This window comes from Lonchura striata, chromosome 30 (genome assembly GCF_050655825.1).
Source record: "Lonchura striata isolate lonStrDom1 chromosome 30, ASM5065582v1, whole genome shotgun sequence".
In the NCBI taxonomy this organism is placed as follows: domain Eukaryota; kingdom Metazoa; phylum Chordata; class Aves; order Passeriformes; family Estrildidae; genus Lonchura; species Lonchura striata.
This window is the reverse complement of record NC_140732.1, coordinates 7208293-7230049: the sequence shown is the minus strand read 5'-3', so window position 1 is coordinate 7230049 and position 21757 is coordinate 7208293. Positions and strand designations below refer to the sequence as shown.

Genomic DNA, 21757 nt, shown 5'->3' with positions numbered 1-21757 from the left:
TACACCTGCTCCACGGGGTGGTCCTGGGGACACCTGGCTTGTCCCCACCAGACCCAGGTCCTCCCCGTGTCCGGCAGGTCCAACATCTTCCCCGAGCACGCCCTGGCTGACGGACATGACTTCCAGATGTTCTCCTTCGAGGACACCACGTCCTGCAAGGCCTGCCAGATGTTGCTGAGGTAGGACCCCAAAATCACATCCCCACGGTTCTGGGGGGGGACATGGGGGGACTGGGAGAAGGGTTTGGGGTTCTGAGAGAGGAGGAGACCCCAGGGTTGGAGATGAGGTGAGGTCAAGGGGGGGTCAAGGTGGAAGTTGGTGATGGAGAGGGTGGGTGGGGTCATGGGAAGGTCAAGGTCAAGGTGGGTCAAGACTTGGAAGGTGGTCAAGGGCTGGGTGGGTCAAGGAGCTGCTTGGGGGTCAAGCTCTGAGTGGCCCCAAGGTGGGTCAAGGTTAGGTTGGAGTCAAGGTGGGTAAATGTTGAGTAGAGGCCAAGGTGGGTCAAGGTTGGGTGGAGACCAAGAGGTCAAGGTGGGTCAAAGTTGGGTAGAAAACAACAAGGTGGGTCAAGACCAAGGTGGGTCAAGGTTGGGTAGAAGTCAAGGTCAAAGAGTGTCAAGGCCTGGACAGGTTCAGGTCAACCATGGACTTGTCAGTCCTGGGTGGGTTCAGGTCAACCATGGACTGGTCAGTCATGGACTGGTCAATCACGGGCTGATCAGTCATGGACGGGTCAGCCATGGACTGGTCAATCCTGGGTGATCTCAAGTCAGTCATGGATGGGCTCAGGTCAGTCATGGACTGGTCAGTCCTGGACTGGTCAATCATGGGCTGGTCAGTCATGGATGGGTTAGCCATGGACTGGTCAGTCCTGGGTGATCTCAAGTCAACCATGGATGGGTCAGTCATGGATGGGCTTAGGTTAACCATGGGCTGGTCAGTCATGGAGTGGTCAATCATGGACTGGTCAGTCCTGGACGGGTCAGCCATGATATTGTCAATCCAGGGTGGGCTCAGGTCAACCAACCACAGACTGGTCAGTCCTGGACTGGTCAATCATGAACTGGTCAATCATGGACTTGGCAGTCCTGGGTGGGCTCAGGTCAATCATGGACTGGTCAGTCATGGACTGGTCAGTTCTGGACGGGTCAGTCATGGACCGGTTAGTCCTGGATGGGTCAGTCACGGACTGGTCAGTCCTGGGTGGGTCAGTCACGGACCAGTCAGTCCTGGACGGGTCAGTCATGATATTGTCAGTCCAGGGTGGGCTCACGTCAACCAACCACGGACTGGTCAATCATGAACTGGTCAATCATGGACTTGTCAGTCCTGGGTGGGCTCAGGTCAATTATGGACTGGTCAGTCATGGACTGGTCAGTCCTGGATGGGTCAGTCATGGACCGGTTAGTCCTGGATGGGTCAGTCACGGACCGGTCAGTCCTGGGTGGGTCAATCATGGACTGGTCAGTCCTGGATGGGTCAGTCACGGACTGGTCAGTCCTGGGTGGGCTCAGGTGGGCGTGGGGCATGGCCGGTGGTGTCCCCTGTGACCGTGTCCCCCCCGTGTCCCCCCGTGTCCCCAGGGGCACCTTCTACCAGGGCTATCGCTGCGGCCGCTGCCGGGCCCCCGCCCACAAGGAGTGCCTGGGGCGCCTCGGGGCCTGCGGGAAGGCCGGGAGCGGTGAGCGGCATTGTGGGAGTGGGCGGGTCCTCGTGGGAGTGGGAGGGGCATTGTGGGAGTGGGTGGGGCCTCCTGGGAGTGAAGGGGCCTCGTGGGAGTGGGGAGGAGGGAAACAGTGAATGGGGGCAGGAGGAGAATGGCGGAAGGTGGGGCATTGTGGGATACAGGATGGCTGACACAGCAGGGGACATTGTAGGATACAAGATGGCTGACACAGCAGGGCATTGTGGGATACAAGATGGCTGACACAGCACGGGACATTGTAGGATACAAGATGGCTGACACAGCAGGGCATTGTAGGATACAAAATGGCTGACACAGCACAGGACATTGAGGGATACAAGATGGCTGACACAGCAGGGGACATTGTAGGATACAAGATGGCTGACACAGCAGGGCATTGTAGGATACAAGATGGCTGACACAGCAGGGCATTGTGGGATACAAGATGGCTGACACAGCAGGGCATTGTGGGATACAAAATGGCTGACACAGCACAGGACATTGAGGGATACAAGATGGCTGACACAGCAGGGCATTGTAGGATACAAGATGGCTGACACAGCAGGGGACATTGTAGGATACAAGATGGCTGACACAGCACGGGACATTGTAGGATACAAGATGGCTGACACAGCAGGGCATTGTGGGATACAAGATGGCTGACACAGCACAGGACATTGAGGGATACAAGATGGCTGACACAGCAGGGGACATTGTAGGATACAAGATGGCTGACACAGCACGGGACATTGTAGGATACAAGATGGCTGACACAGCAGGGCATTGTGGGATACAAGATGGCTGACACAGCACAGGACATTGAGGGATACAAGATGGCTGACACAGCATGGGACATTGTAGGATACAAGATGGCTGACACAGCAGGGCATTGTGGGATACAAGATGGCTGACACAGCACAGGACATTGAGGGATACAAGATGGCTGACACAGCAGGGGACATTGTAGGATACAAGATGGCTGACACAGCACAGGACATTGAGGGATACAAGATGGCTGACACAGCACGGCACATTGTAGGATACAAGATGGCTGACACAGCAGGGCATTGTGGGATACAAAATGGCTGACACAGCACAGGACATTGAGGGATACAAGATGGCTGACACAGCACGGGACATTGTAGGATACAAGATGGCTGGCACAGCAGGGCATTGTGGGATACAAGATGGCTGACACAGCACAGGACATTGAGGGATACAAGATGGCTGACACAGCAGGGGACATTGTAGGATACAAGATGGCTGACACAGCAGGGCATTGTAGGATACAAGATGGCTGACACAGCAGGGCATTGTGGGATACAAGATGGCTGACACAGCAGGGCATTGTGGGATACAAAATGGCTGACACAGCACAGGACATTGAGGGATACAAGATGGCTGACACAGCAGGGCATTGTAGGATACAAGATGGCTGACACAGCAGGGGACATTGTAGGATACAAGATGGCTGACACAGCACGGGACATTGTAGGATACAAGATGGCTGACACAGCAGGGCATTGTGGGATACAAGATGGCTGACACAGCACAGGACATTGAGGGATACAAGATGGCTGACACAGCAGGGGACATTGTAGGATACAAGATGGCTGACACAGCACGGGACATTGTAGGATACAAGATGGCTGACACAGCAGGGCATTGTGGGATACAAGATGGCTGACACAGCACAGGACATTGAGGGATACAAGATGGCTGACACAGCATGGGACATTGTAGGATACAAGATGGCTGACACAGCAGGGCATTGTGGGATACAAGATGGCTGACACAGCACAGGACATTGAGGGATACAAGATGGCTGACACAGCAGGGGACATTGTAGGATACAAGATGGCTGACACAGCACAGGACATTGAGGGATACAAGATGGCTGACACAGCACGGCACATTGTAGGATACAAGATGGCTGACACAGCAGGGCATTGTGGGATACAAAATGGCTGACACAGCACAGGACATTGAGGGATACAAGATGGCTGACACAGCACGGGACATTGTAGGATACAAGATGGCTGGCACAGCAGGGCATTGTGGGATACAAGATGGCTGACACAGCACAGGACATTGAGGGATACAAGATGGCTGACACAGCAGGGCATTGTGGGATACAAGATGGCTGACACAGCAGGGCATTGTGGGATACAAGATGGCTGACAGCAGGGCATTGTGGGATACAAGACGGCTGACAGAGCACAGGACATTAAGGGATACAAGATGGCTGACACAGCACGGGACATTGTAGGATACAAGATGGCTGACACAGCACAGGACATTGAGGGATACAAGATGGCTGACAGAGCACGGGACATTGTAGGATACAAGATGGCTGACACAGCAGGGCATTGTGGGATACAAGATGGCTGACACAGCACAGGACATTGAGGGATACAAGATGGCTGACACAGCAGGGGACCTTGTAGGATACAAGATGGCTGACACAGTACAGGACATTGAGGGATACAAGATGGCTGACACAGCAGGGGACATTGTAGGATACAAGATGGCTGACACAGCACAGGACATTGTAGGATACAAGATGGCTGACACAGCACGGCACATTGTAGGATACAAGATGGCTGACACAGCAGGGCATTGTGGGATACAAAATGGCTGACACAGCACAGGACATTGAGGGATACAAGATGGCTGACACAGCACGGGACATTGTAGGATACAAGATGGCTGACACAGCACGGGACATTATAGGATACAAGATGGCTGGCACAGCAGGGCATTGTGGGATACAAGATGGCTGACACAGCAGGGCATTGTGGGATACAAGATGGCTGACAGCAGGGCATTGTGGGATACAAGACGGCTGACAGAGCACAGGACATTGAGGGATACAAGATGGCTGACACAGCACGGGACATTGTAGGATACAAGATGGCTGACACAGCACAGGACATTGAGGGATACAAGATGGCTGACACAGCACGGGACATTGTAGGATACAAGATGGCTGACACAGCAGGGCATTGTGGGATACAAGATGGCTGACACAGCACAGGACATTGAGGGATACAAGATGGCTGACACAGCACGGGACATTGTAGGATACAAGATGGCTGACACAGCAGGGCATTGTGGGATACAAGATGGCTGACACAGCACAGGACATTGAGGGATACAAGATGGCTGACACAGCAGGGGACATTGTAGGATACAAGATGGCTGACACAGCACAGGACATTGAGGGATACAAGATGGCTGACACAGCAGGGGACATTGTAGGATACAAGATGGCTGACACAGCACAGGACATTGAGGGATACAAGATGGCTGACACAGCACGGCACATTGTAGGATACAAGATGGCTGACACAGCAGGGCATTGTGGGATACAAAATGGCTGACACAGCACAGGACATTGAGGGATACAAGATGGCTGACACAGCAGGGGACATTGTAGGATACAAGATGGCTGACACAGCACGGGACATTGTAGGATACAAGATGGCTGATACAGCAAAGGGCATTGTGGGATACAAAATGGCTGACACTGAATATCATAGGATACAAAATGGCTGACACGTAGCAGGACATTGTGGGATACAAGATGGCTGGCACAGCAGGGCGTTGTGGGATACAAGATGGCTGACACTGAATATCATAGGATACAAAATGGCTGACACAGCAGGGCATTGTGGGATACAAGATGGCTGACGCAGCTGGGCGTTGTGGGATGCAAAATGGCTGATGCAGCTGAGCATTGTGGGATACAAGATGGCTGACACAGAGCGGCACAGTGGGATACAAGATGGCTGACACAGGACTGTAGCATACAAAATGGCTGACGCTACAGGGCATTGTGGGATACAAGATGGCTGACACTGCGTATCATATCACTAATTAACCCAACATGAATGAAGAGAGAGGCTAATTACCATACCCATTAATTAGGGGAAGGACTAATTACACCAACATTAATTAAGAGACAAGCTAATTACCATACTATTAATTAGGGTTTGGACTAATTTCCATATTATTAATTAGGGGTTGGACTAATTACCCCAACATTAATTAAGAGGGTGGCTAATTAGCATATCATTGATTAGTGGTTGGACTAAGTACTCCCAGCCCTAATTACCAGACCAACAATTAATTAATCAAATAAGCACGTTATAACGAAGGAAATTAATGACCAATAACTCCCTCACCCTTAAGCAGCGAGCTAATTACCCCTCGTTAATTAAACGCCACTGCTAATTACAAAACCCATTAATTACCCCTCATTAATTAAACACCATTGCTAATTAAGAACACCATTAATTACCCCTTGTTAATTAAACACCATCGCTAATTAAGAAACCCATTAATTACCCCTCGTTAATTACACACCATCCCTAATTATGAACATCATTAATTACCCCTTGTTAATTAAACATCGTTAACTAAGAACACCATTAATTACCCCTTGTTAATTAAACTCGTTAATTAAGAACGCCATTAATTACCCCTCATTAATTAAACACCATCGCTAATTAAGACAAGTACTAATTACCCCTCATTAATTAAACACCATTGCTAATTAAGACAAGTACTAATTACCCCTCATTAATTAAACACCATAGCTAATTAAGAACACCAATAATTACCCCCGTTAATTAAACATCGTTAATTAAGAAACCCATTAATTACCCCTCATTAATTAAAACCCCATCGCTAATTAAGAACATCATTAATTACCTCTCGCTAACGAACTTTTCCCCCCCCAGATCCCGGAGCGGGCGCTCGGAAGGTACCAAAACACCCCAAAAAACGGGGGGGGGAGGGGGAACCAAAACCCCTCGGATTTGGGGGGGATTTTTTTGGGGGGGTCCCCGGGGGTCTCGGGGGGTCTCGGGGGGGGGGAGGGGTCCAAGCCCCGCCCCCCCGACCCCCCCAAATCCCCCCCACTCACGGGGGTCTCCTCCCCCCCCCCAGAACAAATCGGAGCGGCCGGGACCCGACAAGAAACGGGGGGAGCTGGGTGAGCGATTTGGGGGGTCCCGACCCCCCCAATGAAATTTGGGGGTCCTGACCCCCCCCACTTCAACTTTGGGGGGTCCCGACCCCCTCCCGACAGATTTGGGGGGTTTTGGGGGGTCCTGACCCCTCCAATTCAAATTTGGGGGGTCCCGATCCCCCCACTTCAAATTTGGGGGTCTCGACCCCCCCAATGAAATTCGGAGGGTCCTGACCCCCTCCACTTCAAATTTGGGGGTCCTGACCCCCCCCCCGACATATTTCGGGGGGGGTTGGGGGGTCCTGAACCCCCCCCATGAAATTTGGGGGGTCCTGACCCCCCCACGTCAAACCTGGGGGGGGGATTTTGAGTGCTCCCGATCGCCCCCACTTCAAATTTGGGGGGATTTTGGGGGGTTCTGACCCCCCCGCGGTGAAATTTGGGGGGTCCTGACCCCCCCCCAATTCAAATTTGGGGGAATTTTGGGGGGTCCTGACCACTCCAGTTCAAATTTGGGTTTTTTTGGGGTGTCATAACCCCCCCAGAATGAAAATTGGGGGGGTCCTGATCTCCCCCTCAGATGAAATTTGGGGGTCCTGACCGCCCCCAATCAAATTTGGGGGGTCCCGACGCCCCCAACTTCAAATTTGGGGGTCCTGGCCTCCCCCACTTCAAATTTGGGGGGTCCCGACCCCCCCAACTTCAAATTTGGGGGGGGTTTTAGGGGGTCCTGATCCCACCCATGAAATCTGGGGGGTCCTGACCCACCCCTTAGATGAAATTTGGGGGGTCCTGACCACCCCCCAGTTCAAATTTGGGGGATTTTGGGGGGTTCTGACCCCCCACTTCAAATTTGGGGGGTCCCGACCCCACCAGTTCAAATTTGGGGGAGTTTTGGGGGGGTCCTGACTCCCCACAGTGGAAATTTGGGGGGTCCCGACGCCCCCCAAGATGAAATTTTGGGGGTCCTGGGGGTGTTTTTACCTCGTCCCCCCCAAATTCCACTTTTGGGGGTTCTGGGGGGATCCCAAATCCTTTTTTTGGGGGTCCCGGGAGGTGTTTTGGGGTTTTTGACCCCCCAAATCCATTTTTGGGGATCCTGGGGGGGGGGGGGGGTTGGGGTTTTTGCCCCCCCAACCCATTTTTGGGGGTCCCGGGCGAGGTTTTGGGGTTTTTTACCCCCCCAAATCTATTTTTGGGTGTCCCAGGAGGTTTTTGACCCCCCAAAATCCATTTTGGGGGATCCGGGGGGGTGTTTTGGGGGTTTTTGGGGTGCCGGGGGGGTGTTTTTGGGGGTCCGGGGGGTGTTTTGGGGGTTTTTGGGGTGCCGGGGGGTGTTTTGGGGATTTGGGGGGTCCGGGGGGTGTTTTGGGGGGTTTTGGGGTGCCGGGGGGGGTGTTTTGGGGGTTTTGGGGGTGTCGGGGAGGTGTTTTGGGTGTTTTGGGTGTTTTGGGGGTCCCGAGGGGGTGTTTTGGGGGTTTTTGGGGGTCCCGGGGGGGTGTTTTGGGAGGTTTTTGGGGGGTTCCAGGGGGGTGTGTTGGGGGTTTTTGGGGGTCCGGGGGGGGTGTTTTGGGGGTTTTTGGGGTGCCGGGGGGTGTTTTGGGGGTTTTGGGGGGTCCCGGGGGGGTGTTTTGGGGGTCCGGGGGGGTGTTTTGGGGGTTTTTGGGAGTGCCGGGGGGGTGTTTTGGGTGTTTTGGGGATTTGGGGGGTCCGGGGGGTGTTTTGGGGGGTTTTGGGGTGCCGGGGGGTGTTTTTGGGGGTGCCGGGGGGGTGTTTATGGGGGTTTTGGGGGTGCCGGGGGGGTGTTTTGGGAGGTTTTTGGGGGGTTCCAGGCGGGTGTGTTGGGGGTTTTTGGGGTGCCGGGGGGTGTTTTGGGGGTTTTTGGGGTGCCGGGGGGTGTTTTGGGAGGTTTTTGGGGTGCCGGGGGGTGTTTTGGGGGTTTTTGGGGTGCCGGGGGGTGTTTTGGGGGTTTTTGGGGTGCCGGGGGGTGTTTTGGGGGGTTTTGGGGTGCTGGGGTGTGTTTTTGGGGTTTTTGGGGTGCCGGGGTGTGTTTTTGGGGTTTTGGGGGTGCCGGGGTGTGTTTTGGGGGGTTTTGGGGGTGCCGGGGTGTGTTTTTGGGGTTTTTGGGGGTGCCGGGGTGTGTTTTTGGGGTTTTTGGGGTGCCGGGGGGGCCTGACTCGGGGTGCCCCCCCAGGACTCCCCAAAATGGAGAGCACCCAGGGGTACAGCGGGGTGCCCCCCCCCCCGGGGGTCCTGGCCCCCCCCCTGCGCCTCAGCCCCGGTGACGTCATCGAGGTGACGGCGGCCGAGGCCGAGGAGCTCTGGTGGCAGGTGGGACCCCAAAATTGGGGGGGACCCCAAAAATGGGGGGGACCCCAAAAATGGGGGGGACCCCGAAAATGGGGGGGACCCCAAAAATGGGGGGGTGGGACCCCAAAAATGGGGGGGACCCCGAAAATGGGGGGGACCCCGAAAATGGGGGGTGGGACCCCAAAAAATGGGGGGTGGGACCCCAAAAATGGGGGGGACCCCGAAAATGGGGGGTGGGACCCCAAAAAATGGGGGGTGGGACCCCAAAAATGGGGGGGACCCCGAAAATGGGGGGGACCCCAAAATTGGGGGGGACCCCGAAAATGGGGGGGACCCCGAAAATGGGGGGGACCCCAAAAATGGGGGGGACCCCGAAAATGGGGGGGGACCCCAAAAATGGGGGGGTGGGACTCCAAAAATGGGGGGGTGAGACCCCAAAAATGGGGGGGTTCCTGAAATAGGGGGGAGGAACCCAAAAATGGGGGGGACCCCAAAAATGGCGGGATGGGACCCCAAAAACGGGGGGGTTCCTGAAATGGGGGGAGGAACCCAAAAATGGGGGGGAGGTTCTAAAATGGGGGGGACCCCTGAATTGGGGGGGACCCCGAAAATGGGGGGGACCCCAAAAATGGGGGGGTCCTGAAATGGGGGGGAGGAACCCAAAAATGGGGGGGAACCCCAAAAATGGGGGGGAGGAACCCAAAAATGGGGGGGAACCCCAAAATCGTGGGGGCCCCAAAAATGGGGGGGCCCCAAAAATGGGTGGGGGGCGACCCAAAAATGGGGGGGGCCCGAGAATATGGTGACCCCGAAAATGGGGGGGTCCTGAAATGGGGGGGAGGAACCCAAAAATGGGGAGGAACCCCGAAAATGGGGGAGATCCTGAAATGGGGGAGGGACCCCGAAAATGTGCGTGTCCTAAAATTGGGTGGGGACCCCAAAAATGGGGGGGAGGAACCCAAAAATGTGGCGGGGCCCCAAAAGTGGTGGGGGAGACCCCAAAAAATGAGGGGGGGACCCCAAAAATAGGGCTGACGCCAAAAATGGGGGCCCTTGAAATGGGGGGGTGGTCCTAAAATGGGGGAGGGACCCCAAAAATGAGGGGGGGGGGGTCCTAAAATGGGGGAGGGACCCCAAAAATGAGGGGGGGGGGTCCTAAAATGGGGGGCACCCCTGTAATGGGGACGGGACCCCCAGGGTGGGGTATGGGGCCCCCAAAATTGTGACCCCAAAGTATCAAATTGATTCCGGGGTGGGGGGGGAACCCCAATCCTCACCACTCACCCGGACACCCCAAAAACCCCCAGGTGAGCCCCCAGAATTTAGGGGGGACCCCATCCCCAATTCCTGGGGGGGGTTCCCCAAACTTTGGGGGTCTCGGGACCCCCCCCTGGACCCCCCAAATTTCCCCCCAGGGTCGGAACGTGGCCAGTGGGGAGCTGGGCTGGTTCCCCCGAAGCGCCGTCAAACCTTTCGTGGCCGTGAGTTTGGGGACCCCAAAAAAGCCCCCCGAGGTTTTTTTCGGGGGGTCCCCGAATTTGGGGAGGGGGTGTGGGAATTTTTGGGGGGTCATTCGGAGCCCCGGAACCCCAATTTTGGGTCCTCTCTTTGTCGCAGGCGCCGCTGCCGGATCTCTCCGTCTACCCGTGGTCAGTGGTGGGAGCCCCAAATTCTGCCCTGAACCCCAAAAATTCTGCCCTGAACCCCAAAAATTCTGCCCTGAGCCCCCCAAAAATTCTGCCCTGTACCCCGAAATTCTGCCCTGAACCCCAAAAATTGTGCTCTGAACCCCCCAAAATTCTGCCCTAAACCCCGAAATTCTGCCCTGAACCCCAAAAATTCTGCCCTGAACCCCGAAATTCTGCCCTGAGCCCCTCAAAATTCTGCCCTAAACCCCGAAATTCTGCCCTGAACCCCAGAAATTCTGCTCTGAACCCCCAGATTCGCAACTGAATCCCAAAAATTCTGCCCTGAACCCCCCCAAAATTCTGCCCTAAACCTCCAAATTCTGCCCTGAACCCCAAAAATTCTGCTCTGAACCCCCCCAAAAATTCTATCCTGAACCCCCAAAATTCGCAAATGAATCCTAAAAATTCTGCCCTGAATCCCAAAAATTCTTCCCTGAACCCCGAAATTCTCCCCTGAACCCCCAAATTCTGCCCTGAACCCCCCCAAAATTCTGTCCTGAACCCCAAAATTCGCACGTGGAACACCAAAATTCTACCCCGAACCCCAAAATTCTGCCCTGGAACCACAAATTCCGTCCTAACCCCCAAAATTCTACTCTGGGTCCCCAAATTTTTTCCTGAACCCCCAAAATCCCTCCCCCTCCCTCTTTCTCCATCTCCCTTCCTCTTCTCCCTCTCCCATTTTTGGGGTCCCGCTCCAGTTTGGGGGGTGCCCTGGGGGTCCTGAGCGGGGTTTTTTGGGTCCTGGTTGGGATTTTGGGGTTCCGGGTGGGATTTTGGGGTCCCAGGCGTGCTTCTTGGGGTCTCGGGTGAGTTTTCTGGGGTTCCATGTCTGATTTTTGGGGTCCAGTTGGATTTTTGGGGTGTCCCAGGTTCGGGGGGTCCCTGGAGCGCTCCGAGGCCGAGCTGGGTTTGGGGTACAGTTGGGAATTTTGGGGTACAGTTGGGAATTTTGGGGTTCCATGTCTGAGTTTTGGGGTACAGTTGGGAATTTTGGGGTTCCGTGTCTGAGTTTTGGGGTACAGTTGGGAATTTTGGGGTTCCGTGTCTGATTTTTGGGGTGTCCCAGGTTCGGGGGGTCCCTGGAGCGCTCCGAGGCCGAGCTGGGTTTGGGGTACAGTTGGGAATTTTTGGGGTTCCATGTCTGATTTTTGGGGTACAGTTGAAATTTTGGGGTACAGTTGGGAATTTTGGGGTTCCATGTCTGATTTTTGGGGTACAGTTGGGAATTTTGGGGTACAGTTGGGAATTTTGGGGTTCCATGTCTGATTTTTGGGGTACAGTTGGGAATTTTGGGGTTCCGTGTCTGATTTTTGGGGTACAGTTGGGAATTTTGGGGTTCCGTGTCTGATTTTTGGGGTGCCCCAGGTTCGGGGGGTCCCTGGAGCGCTCCGAGGCCGAGCTCGCGCTCTCCTCCCGCTCCGACGGCGCTTTCCTGGTGCGGCAGCGGCTGCGCGAGCCCGGAGACTTCGCCATCAGCGTCAAGTGAGGGGACAGCGGGGGACAGCGGGGGACACTGGGGGGACATTGAGGGGACACCCGGGGGACAGTTTTGGGGACAGTTTTGGGGTCGCAGAGACACTTTTGGGACAGTTGGGGACAGATGGGGACAGCGCAGGGACAACAGAGAGACACCTGGGGACATCTTTGAGGACACACCTGGGGACATTGGGGACAGCTGAGGACAGCTGGGGACATGTGGGGACACTGGGGGGACACTGGGGGGACATTGAGGGGACACCCGGGGGACAGTTTTGGGGACAGTTTTGGGGACAGTTTTGGGGTCGCAGGGACACTTTTGGGACAGTTTGGGACACAGCTGGGGACAGTTGGGGACACTTTTGGGACACTGCAGGGACACTGCAGGGACATTGGGGACACCCAGGGACAGCTGGGGACAGTTGGGGACACCACAGGGACACCTTTGGGGATATCTGGGGACAGCTGGGGACATGTGGGGACACTGCAGGGACAGCCGGGGACACCTTTGGGGACAGTTTTGGGGTCGCAGGGACACTTCTGGGATAGTTGGGGACACACCTGGGGACATTGGGGACACTGGGGGGACACCTGGGGACATGTGGGGACAGCTGGGGACACCTTTGGGGACACTGTGGGGACAGTTTTGGGGACAGTTTTGGGGACAGTTTTGGGGACAGTTTTGGGGTCGCGGGGACACTTTTGGGACAGTTGGGGACAGATGGGGACACCGCAGGGACAATAGAGGGACACCTGGGGACATCTCTGGGGACACTGAGGGGACACCTGGGGACATCTGGGGACAGATGGGGACAGATGGGGACATCTGGGGACAGATGGGGACAGATGGGGACACTGCAGGGACATTGGGGACACCGAGGGGACAGGGAGGGGACAGGGAGGGGACACCGAGGGGACAGGGAGGGACAGGGAGGGGACACTTTTGGGGACAGTTTTGGAGTGTCCGGGACACTTTTGGGGACACTTTTGGGGATAGTTTTGGGGACACTGCGGGGACACTTTTGGGGACAGTTTTGGGGTGGGGGGAGGCTTTGGGGGAGACTTTTGGGGTCGGGGGGAAACTTGTGGGGAAGGAGGGAGGGAGGGAGGGAGAGGAAAGGGGGGAGGGGACAGGAGGAGGGAGGGGAAGAGGGAGGGAGGGAGGGAGGAAGGAGGGAGACAGAGATGGAGAGGGAGAGGGAGGGAAGGAGAGGGAGGGATGGGGAGAGGGAGGGAGGAAGAGGAGGAGGAGAGGGAGAGAAGGAGAGGGAGAGGGAGGAAGGGAAGGGGGAAGGGAGGGAGAGGGAGAGAAAGAGTGAGAAGGGGTGAGGGAGAGAGGGAGGGGAGGAGGAAGAGGGAAGAGGAGGAGGAAGGACGGAGGGAGAGAGGAAGGAGGGAGAGAAGGAGAGGGAGGGAGACACGGAGAGATGGAGAGAAAGAAGGAGAGAGGGAGGGATGGAGGGAAGGAGGGAGGGGGAGAAAGAGGGAGAGGGAAAGAGGGAGGGAAGGGAGAAAAGGAGAGGGGAGGAGGGAGAAGGAGGGAGAGAGAGAGGGAGGGAGGGGGAGATGGATGGGGAGAGGGAGGGAGGAAGAGGAGGAGGAGAGGGAGGGAGAGAGGGAGGGGAGGAGGAGGGGAGAGGGAGGAGGAGGATGAAGGGCGGAGGGAGGGAGGAGAGAGGGAAGGAGGAAGAGGGAAGAGGAGGAGGAAGGACGGAGGAGGGAGGGAGGAAGGAGAGAGGGAAGGAGGAGAGGAGAGGGAAGAGGAGGAGGAAGGAGGGAGGGAGAGGAAGGGATGGGGGAGAAGGGAGGAGGAGAGAGAGTGAGAGAGAGGGAGGGAGAGATGGAGGGAGAAGGAGAGGGGAAGAAGGGAGAAGGAGGGAGAGAAGGAAGGAGGGAGGGATGAATGGGAGGGGGAAGGGAGGGAGAGGGACAGAAAGAGTGAGAAGGGGTGAGGGAGAGAGGGAGGGGAGGAGGAAGAGGGAAGAGGAGGAGGAAGGACGGAGGGAGGGAGGAAGGAGGGAGAGAAGGAGAGGGAGGAGGACACGGAGTGATGGAGAGGAAGGGGGAGGGAGGGAGGGAGGGAGGGATGGAGGGGGAGAGGGAGAGGGAGGGAAGGAGAGGAAGAGACGGGGAGAAGGAGAGGGAAGAAGGGAAAAAGAGAGGGGAGGAGGGAGGGAGGGAGGGAAGGAGGGAGAGAAGGAGGAGGAGGAGGGAGGGAAGGAGGGAGAGAAGGAGGAGGAGGAGGGAGGGAAGGAGGGAGAGAAGGAGGAGGAGGAGGGAGGGAAGGAGGGAGGGAGGGAAGGAAGGAGGGAGGGAAGGAGGAAGGAGGGAGGGAAGGAGGAGGAGGGAGGGAAGGAGAGGGAGGAGGAGGAGGAGGGAGGGAGGAAGGAGAGGGAGGAGGAGGAGGAGGGAGGGAGGAAGGAGAGGGAGGAGGAGGAGGAAGGAGGGAGGGAAGGAGAGGGAGGAGGAGGAGGAGGGAGGGAGGAAGGAGAGGGAGGAGGAGGAGGAGGGAGGGAGGAAGGAGAGGGAAGAGGAGGAGGAGGAGGGAGGGAGGAAGGAGAGGGAAGAGGAGGAGGAGGAGGGAGGGAAGGAGAGGGAGGAGGAGGAGCCGGGGGTGACTCCGCGCAGGTTCCGCGGGCAGGTGAAGCACATCAAGGTGACGGCGAGCGAGGGCCTGTACCGGGTGACCGAGAGGAAAGCGTTCCGCGGGCTGCTGGTGAGACCCCAAATCCTCCGGGGGGACCCCAAAATCCTCCGGGGGGACCCCAAAATCCGGCCAAACAACCTCCAAAACCCGGGGCACCTCAAAATCCTCCGGGGGGACCCCAAAATCCCCAAAATCCTCCCGGGGAACCCCAAAATTCTGCCCAAAAAACCCCAAAACCCGGGGCAACCCAAAATCCTCCGGGGGGACCCCCAAAATCCTCCGGGGAAACCCCCAAAATCCCCAAAATCCTGCCAAAAAAAACCCAAAACCCGGGGCAACCCAAAATCCTCCGGGGGGACCCCTAAAATCCTCCGGGGGGACCCCAAAATCCTGCCAAAAACCCCCAAAACCCGGGGCAACCCAAAATCCTACGGGGGGACCCCAAAATCCTGCCAAAAAACCCCCAAAACCCGGGGCACCTCAAAATCCTCCGGGGGGGCCCCAAAATACCCAAAATCCTCCCTGGGAACCCCAAAATCCTGCCCAAAAAACCCCAAAACCCGGGGCAACCCAAAATCCTCCGGGGGGACCCCAAAATCCCCAAAATCCTGCCAAAAACCCCCAAAACCCGGGGCACCTCAAAATCCTCCGGGGGGACCCCAAAATCCCCAAAATCCTGCCAAAAAAACCCCAAAACCCGGGGCAACCCAAAATCCTCCGGGGGGACCCCAAAATACCCAAAATCCTCCCGGGGAACCCCAAAATCCTCCGGGGGGACCCCAAAATCCTCCCGGGGAGGGACCCAAAATCCCCCAAATCCTCACGGGGAACCCCCAAAACCCCAAAATCCTGCCAAAAACCCCCAAAACCCGTGAGGGGACCCAAAATCCGCCCGGGGGGACCCCCAAAGAAACCCCAAAATCCCATAAACCCGGGGGCACCCCAAAATCCTCCGGGGGGACCCCAGAAACTTCAAAATCCTCCCGGGGGGACCCAAAAAACCCCAAAATCCTCCCGGGGGGACTCCAAAAATCCCCAAAATCCTGCCAAAAACCTTCAAAAACCCGGGGCGACCCCAAAATCCTCACGGGGGACCCCAAAATCCTCACTGGGAACCCCAAAAACCCCCAAATCCTGCCAAAAACCCCCAAAACCCGGGGCGACCCCAAAATCCTCCGGGGGGGGGGGTCCAAAATCCTCTGGGGGACCCCAAAACCCCCAAAATTCTGCCAAAAATCCGGGGGGACCCCAAAATCCGGCCGGGGGCACCACAAAAAACCCAAAATCCTGCCAAAAACCCCCAAAACACCAGAGGGACTCGAGTTTGGGGGTTTTGGGGTTTTTTTGGGGTGCCTGAACCCCCCGGGCCGGTTTTTGGGGATTTTGTGGGGTTTTTTGTGGTTTTTGTGTTTTTTGGGGGGTTTTTGGGGGGTTTTGGGGGTGTTTTGGGGGGTTTTTGGGTTTTTTGGTGTGTCTGACCCCCCCCAGGCCGTTTTTTGGGGATTTTGTGGGGTTTTTTGTGGTTTTTGTGTTTTTTGGGGGGTTTTGGGGGGGTTTGGGGGGTGGTTTTTGGGGTTTTTGGGGCTTTTTTGGTGTGTCTGACCCCCCGGGCCGGTTTTTGGGGATTTTGGGGGGTTTTTTGGGTTTTTTGAGGTGCCTGAACCCCCCCCCCCCCCCCCCGGGCCAATTTTTGGGGTTTTGGGGGGTTTTTGGGGGTGGTTTTTTGGGTTTTTTTGGGGGGTTTTTTGGGGTACCTGACCCCCCGCTCGGTTTTTGGGGTGCCGCAGGAGCTGGTGGAGTTCTACCGGCGGAATTCGCTCCGCGATTGCTTCAAGGCGCTGGACACGACCCTGGCCCTGCCCTACCGGGACCCCGAGAGCCGCGAGGGACCCCGAGAGCCCGGTACGGGGGGACACCCCAAAATCCTCCCTGGGACCCCAAAATCCCCCTCGGGAACCCCAAAATCCCCCTCGGGAATCCCAAAATCCCCATCGGGAACCCCAAAATCCCCATCGAAAACCCCAAAATCCACCTGGGAAACCACAAAATCCCCATCAGGAACCCCAAATCCTCCTCAGGAACCTCAAAATTCTCCTCAGAACCCCATAACTGCCAGGAATCCCCAAAAACCTCCTTGGAAACCCCAAAATCCCCCTCGGGAATCCCAAAATCCCCCTCAGAACCACAAAATCCTCCTCAGAACCCCATAACTGCTAGGAACCCCCAAAATCCCCCTGGGAAACCCCAAAATCCCCCTCAGGACCCCATAATTGTCAGGAATCCCCAAAATCCCCCTCAGGAACCCCAAAATCCCCCTCAGAACCCCAAAATCCTCCTCGGGAACCCCAAAATCCTCCTTGGGAACCCCAAAATCCTCTTCGGGAACCCCAAAATCCTCCTTGGGAACCCCAAAATCCCCCTCGGGAACCCCAAAATCCCCCTCAGAACCCCAAAATCCCCCTCGGGAACCCCAAAATCCCCATCAGGACCCCCAAAATTCTCCTCAGAAACCCATAACTGCCAGGAACCCCCAAAATCCCCCTGGGAAACCCCAAAATCCTCCTTGGGAACCCCAAAATCCCCCTCAGAACCCCAAAATCCTCCTCGGGAACCCCAAAATCCTCCTTGGGAACCCCAAAATCCTCCTCGGGAACCCCAAAATCCTCCTTGGGAACCCCAAAATCCTCCTCGGGAACCCCAAAATCCTCCTTGGGAACCCCAAAATCCCCCTGGGGAGCCAAAAAATCCTCCTCAGAACCCCAAAATCCCCCTTGGGAATCCCAAAATCCCCCTCAGAACCCCATAACTGCTAGGAACCCCCAAAATCCCCCTGGGAAACCCCAAAATCCTCCTCAGAACCCCATAACTGCCAGGAATCCCCAAAATCCTCCTTGGAAACCCCAAAATCCTCCTCAGAACCCCAAAATCCTGCTCGGGAACCCCAAAATCCCCCTCAGGACCCCCAAAATTCTCCTCAGAAACCCATAACTGCCAGGAACCCCCAAAATCCTCCTTGGAAACCCCAAAATCCTCCTTGGGAACCCCAAAATCCTCCTCGGGAACCCCAAAATCCCCCTCAGGACCCCAAAATCCCCATCAGGAACCCCAAAATCCTCCTCAGGACCACCAAAATGTGTCCCTGTCACCACGTCCCCTGTGTGTCCCCAAGTGCCACCCACAGCCTCAGCTGGATTTGGGGCTGGATTTTGGGATTTTGGGATTTGGGGGTGTCCCTGTGTCCCCTGTCACCGTGTCCCCTGTGTGTCCCCAAGTGCCACCTGCACTTTTGGCTCTATTTGGGCTGGATTTTGGGATTTTGGGACTTTGGGGGTGTCCCCTGTCCCCTGTCACCGTGTCCCCTGTGTGTCCCCACGCTTTCGGCTTATTGGGGCTGGATTTTGGGATTTTGGGGTGTCCCCTGTCCCCGTGTCCCCTGTCCCCATGTCCCCTGTGTGTCCCCACGCTTTTGGCTCTATTGGGGCTGGATTTTGGGATTTTGGGATTTTGGGGTGTCCCCGTGTCCCCTGTCCCCATGTCCCCTGTGTGTCCCCACGCTTTTGGCTCTATTGGGGCTGGATTTTGGGATTTTGGGATTTTGGGGTGTCCTCTGTCCCCTGTCACCATGTCCCCTGTGTGTCCCCACGCTTTTGGCTCTATTGGGGCTGGATTTTGGGATTTTGGGATTTTGGGGTGTCCCCTGTCCCCTGTCACCGTGTCCCCTGTGTGTCCCCAAGTACCGCCCAGTTTCGGCTTTGTTTGGGGCTGGATTTTGGGATTTTGGGGTGTCACCATGTCCCCTGTCCCCGTGTCCCCTGTGTGTCCCCAGGTGCCACCTGCACTTTTGGCTCTATTTGGGCTGGATTTTGGGATTTTGGGATTTTGGGGTGTCACCATGTCCCCTGTCACGATGTCCCCTGTGTGTCCCCAGGTACCGCCCAGTTTCGGCTCTATTGGGGCTGGATTTTGGGATTTTGGGATTTTGGGGTGTCCCCGTGTCCCCTGTCCCCGTGTCCCCTGTCCCCGTGTCCCCTGTGTGTCCCCAGGCTTTCGGCTCTATTGGGGCTGGATTTTGGGATTTTGGGGTGTCCCCTGTCCCCGTGTCCCCTGTGTGTCCCCAGGTGCCACCTGCACTTTCGGCTCTATTGGGGCTGGATTTTGGGATTTTGGGATTTGGGGGTGTCCCCTGTCACCGTGTCCCCTGTGTGTCCCCAGGTGCCACCCGCGCGTTCGGCTCGGCCAAGGCGCGCTACGCCTTCAGCGCGCGGGACCGGACGGAGCTGTCGCTGCGGGAGGGGGACATCGTGCGCGTCCTCAGCAAGAGGGGACAGCCGGGCTGGTGGAAGGGAGAGGTCTACGGCCGGGTATGGCACCTGGGGACACCGGGGACACTGGGGACAGTGAGGGGACATCAGGGACATCGGGGACACTGGGGACACTGGGGACACACAGGGGACATCGGGGACACTGGGGACATTGGGGACACTGGGGACATCGGGGACATTGGGGACACTGGGGACATTGGGGACATTGGGGACATTGGGGACACTGGGGACATTGGGGACACTGGGGACATTGGGGACAGGGGGACATTGGGGACACTGGGGACACTGGGGACATTGGGGACATTGGGGACACTGGGGACACTGGGGACATTGGGGACATTGGGGACACTGGGGACACTGGGGACATTGGGGACATCGGGGACATTGGGGACACTGGGGACACTGGGGACATTGGGGACATTGGGGACACTGGGGACACACAGGGGACATCGGGGACACTGGGGACATTGGGGACACTGGGGACATCGGGGACATTGGGGACACTGGGGACATTGGGGACATTGGGGACATTGGGGACACTGGGGACATTGGGGACACTGGGGACATTGGGGACAGGGGGACATTGGGGACACTGGGGACACTGGGGACATTGGGGACATTGGGGACATTGGGGACACTGGGGACATTGGGGACACTGGGGACATTTGGGACACTGGGGACATTGGGGACACTGGGGACACTGGGGACACTGGGGACACTGGGGACATTGGGGACAGGGGGACATTGGGGACACTGGGGACACTGGGGACATTGGGGACACTGGGGACACTGGGGACATTGGGGACACTGGGGACATTGGGGACACTGGGGACATGGGGGACATTGGGGACATTGGGGACATTGGGGACACGGGGGACAATGGGGACACTGGGGACAGTGAGGGGACATCAGGGACATTGGGGACAATGGGGACATTGGGGACACGGGGGACAATGGGGACATTGGGGACATTGGGGACATTGGGGACACTGGGGACACTGGGGACACTGGGGACATTGGGGACACTGGGGACATTGGGGACACTGGGGACATTGGGGGATTGGGGACATTGGGGACATTGGGGACACTGGGGACATTGGGGACATTGGGGACACTGGGGACATTGGGGACACTGGGGACACTTGGGGGCTTGGGGACACTGGGGACACTGGGGACACACAGGGGACATCGGGGACATTTGGGACATTGGGGACACTGGGGACATTGGGGACATGGACATTGGGGACACTTTGGGGACATTTGGGACATTGGGGACACTGGGGACATCCCTGAGCCTGTCCCCAGCCCCAGCGGCCATGTCCCCAAATGTCCCCCGTGTCCCCCCCGGTGTCCCCTGAGCTCTGTCCCTGTCCCCAGGTCGGTTGGTTTCCCGCCAATTACGTGGACGAGGATTTCTCGGATTATTGCTGATCCCGCGGATTATCGCCGATTTTCGGGAATTATCGCCGATTTTCGGGAATTATCGCCGATTTTCGGGAATTATTGCCAATTCTGAGAATTATAGCTGATTTTTGGGAATTATGGCTGATTTTGGGAATGATTGCTGATTTTTGGGAATTATGGCTGATTTTGGGAATGATTGCTGATTTTTGGGAATTATGGCTGATTTTTGGGAATGATTGCTGATTTTTGGGAATTATGGCTGATTTTTGGGAATTATCGCTGATTTTTGGGAATAATTCCTGATTTTCAGGACGCCCCGACAGCAGCGCCACCCCCGGCAGTGTCCCCAATGATGTCCCCAGCGATGTCCCCAAGATGTCCCCAAACCCGATAATTGATGGGACAAAAAACCGGGATCAGATCCAAGGGGATTTAATGGGAATCGGCCCCAAAAAATTCCGGGAATGTCCATTTGGGAATGTCCATTTGGGAATGTCCAGCTGGGAATGTCCATCCGGGAATGTCCATCTGGGAATGTCCATCCGGGAATGTCCAGTTGGGAATGTCCATTTGGGAATGTCCAGTTGGGAATGTCCAGCTGGAATGTCCAGTTGGGAACGTCCATCCGGGAATGTTCACTTGGGAATGTCCAGCTGGGAACGTCCAGTTGGGAATGTCCAGCTGGGAATGTCCAGTTGGGAATGTCCATTTGGGAATGTCCAGTTCGGAACGTCCAGTTGGGAACATCCATTTGGGAATGTCCATTTGGGAATGTCCAGCTGGGAATGTCCAGTTGGGAATGTCCATTTGGGAATGTCCAGTTGGGAATGTCCAGTTGGGAACGTCCAGTTGGGAATGTCCAGTTGGGAATGTCCATTTGGGAATGTCCAGTTGGGAATCTCCACTTGGGAATGTCCATCCGGGAATGTCCATTTGGGAATGTCCAGCTGGAATGTCCATTTGGGAATGTCCATTTGGGAATGTCCAGTTGGGAATGTCCAGCTGGGAATGTCCAGTTGGGAATGTCCAGTTGGGAATGTCCAGTTGGGAATGTCCAGTTGGGAATGTTCACTTGGGAATGTCCATTTGGGAATGTCCAGTTGGGAATGTCCATCCAGGAATGTCCATCCGGGAATGTCCAACTGGGAATGTCCAGTTGGGAATGTCCATTTGGGAATGTCCATCCAGGAATGTCCATTTGGGAATGTCCATTTGGGAATGTCCAACTGAGAATGTCCAGTTGGGAAC

The 21757-nt window shown here is 56.4% G+C and overlaps 1 protein-coding gene across 4 annotated transcripts in view; it reads left to right on the top strand.

The window, feature by feature from the left end:
• The window catches only part of VAV1 (vav guanine nucleotide exchange factor 1), a 42755-nt gene extending 21695 nt beyond the window's left edge, over window positions 1-21060 (top strand). Inside the window, exons 16-27 of one of the 4 annotated variants that reach the window (XM_085563217.1) lie at window positions 78-179; window positions 1584-1681; window positions 6430-6452; window positions 6638-6683; window positions 8854-8990; window positions 10385-10450; window positions 10587-10618; window positions 12026-12142; window positions 14765-14852; window positions 16571-16685; window positions 18996-19144; window positions 20483-21056. In XM_085563217.1, the coding sequence (XP_085419343.1) occupies window positions 78-179; window positions 1584-1681; window positions 6430-6452; window positions 6638-6683; window positions 8854-8990; window positions 10385-10450; window positions 10587-10618; window positions 12026-12142; window positions 14765-14852; window positions 16571-16685; window positions 18996-19144; window positions 20483-20536 (1027 nt within the window). In that variant the 3' untranslated portion in view covers window positions 20537-21056. Of the gene's footprint in view, window positions 1-77; window positions 180-1583; window positions 1682-6429; window positions 6453-6637; window positions 6684-8853; window positions 8991-10384; window positions 10451-10586; window positions 10619-11529; window positions 12143-14764; window positions 14853-16570; window positions 16994-18995; window positions 19145-20482 lie in introns of those variants that run through there. The other 3 variants (XM_085563218.1, XM_085563216.1, XR_014950458.1) reach the window with 3 other exon arrangements.
• Window positions 21061-21757: the final 697 nt, after the last annotated feature.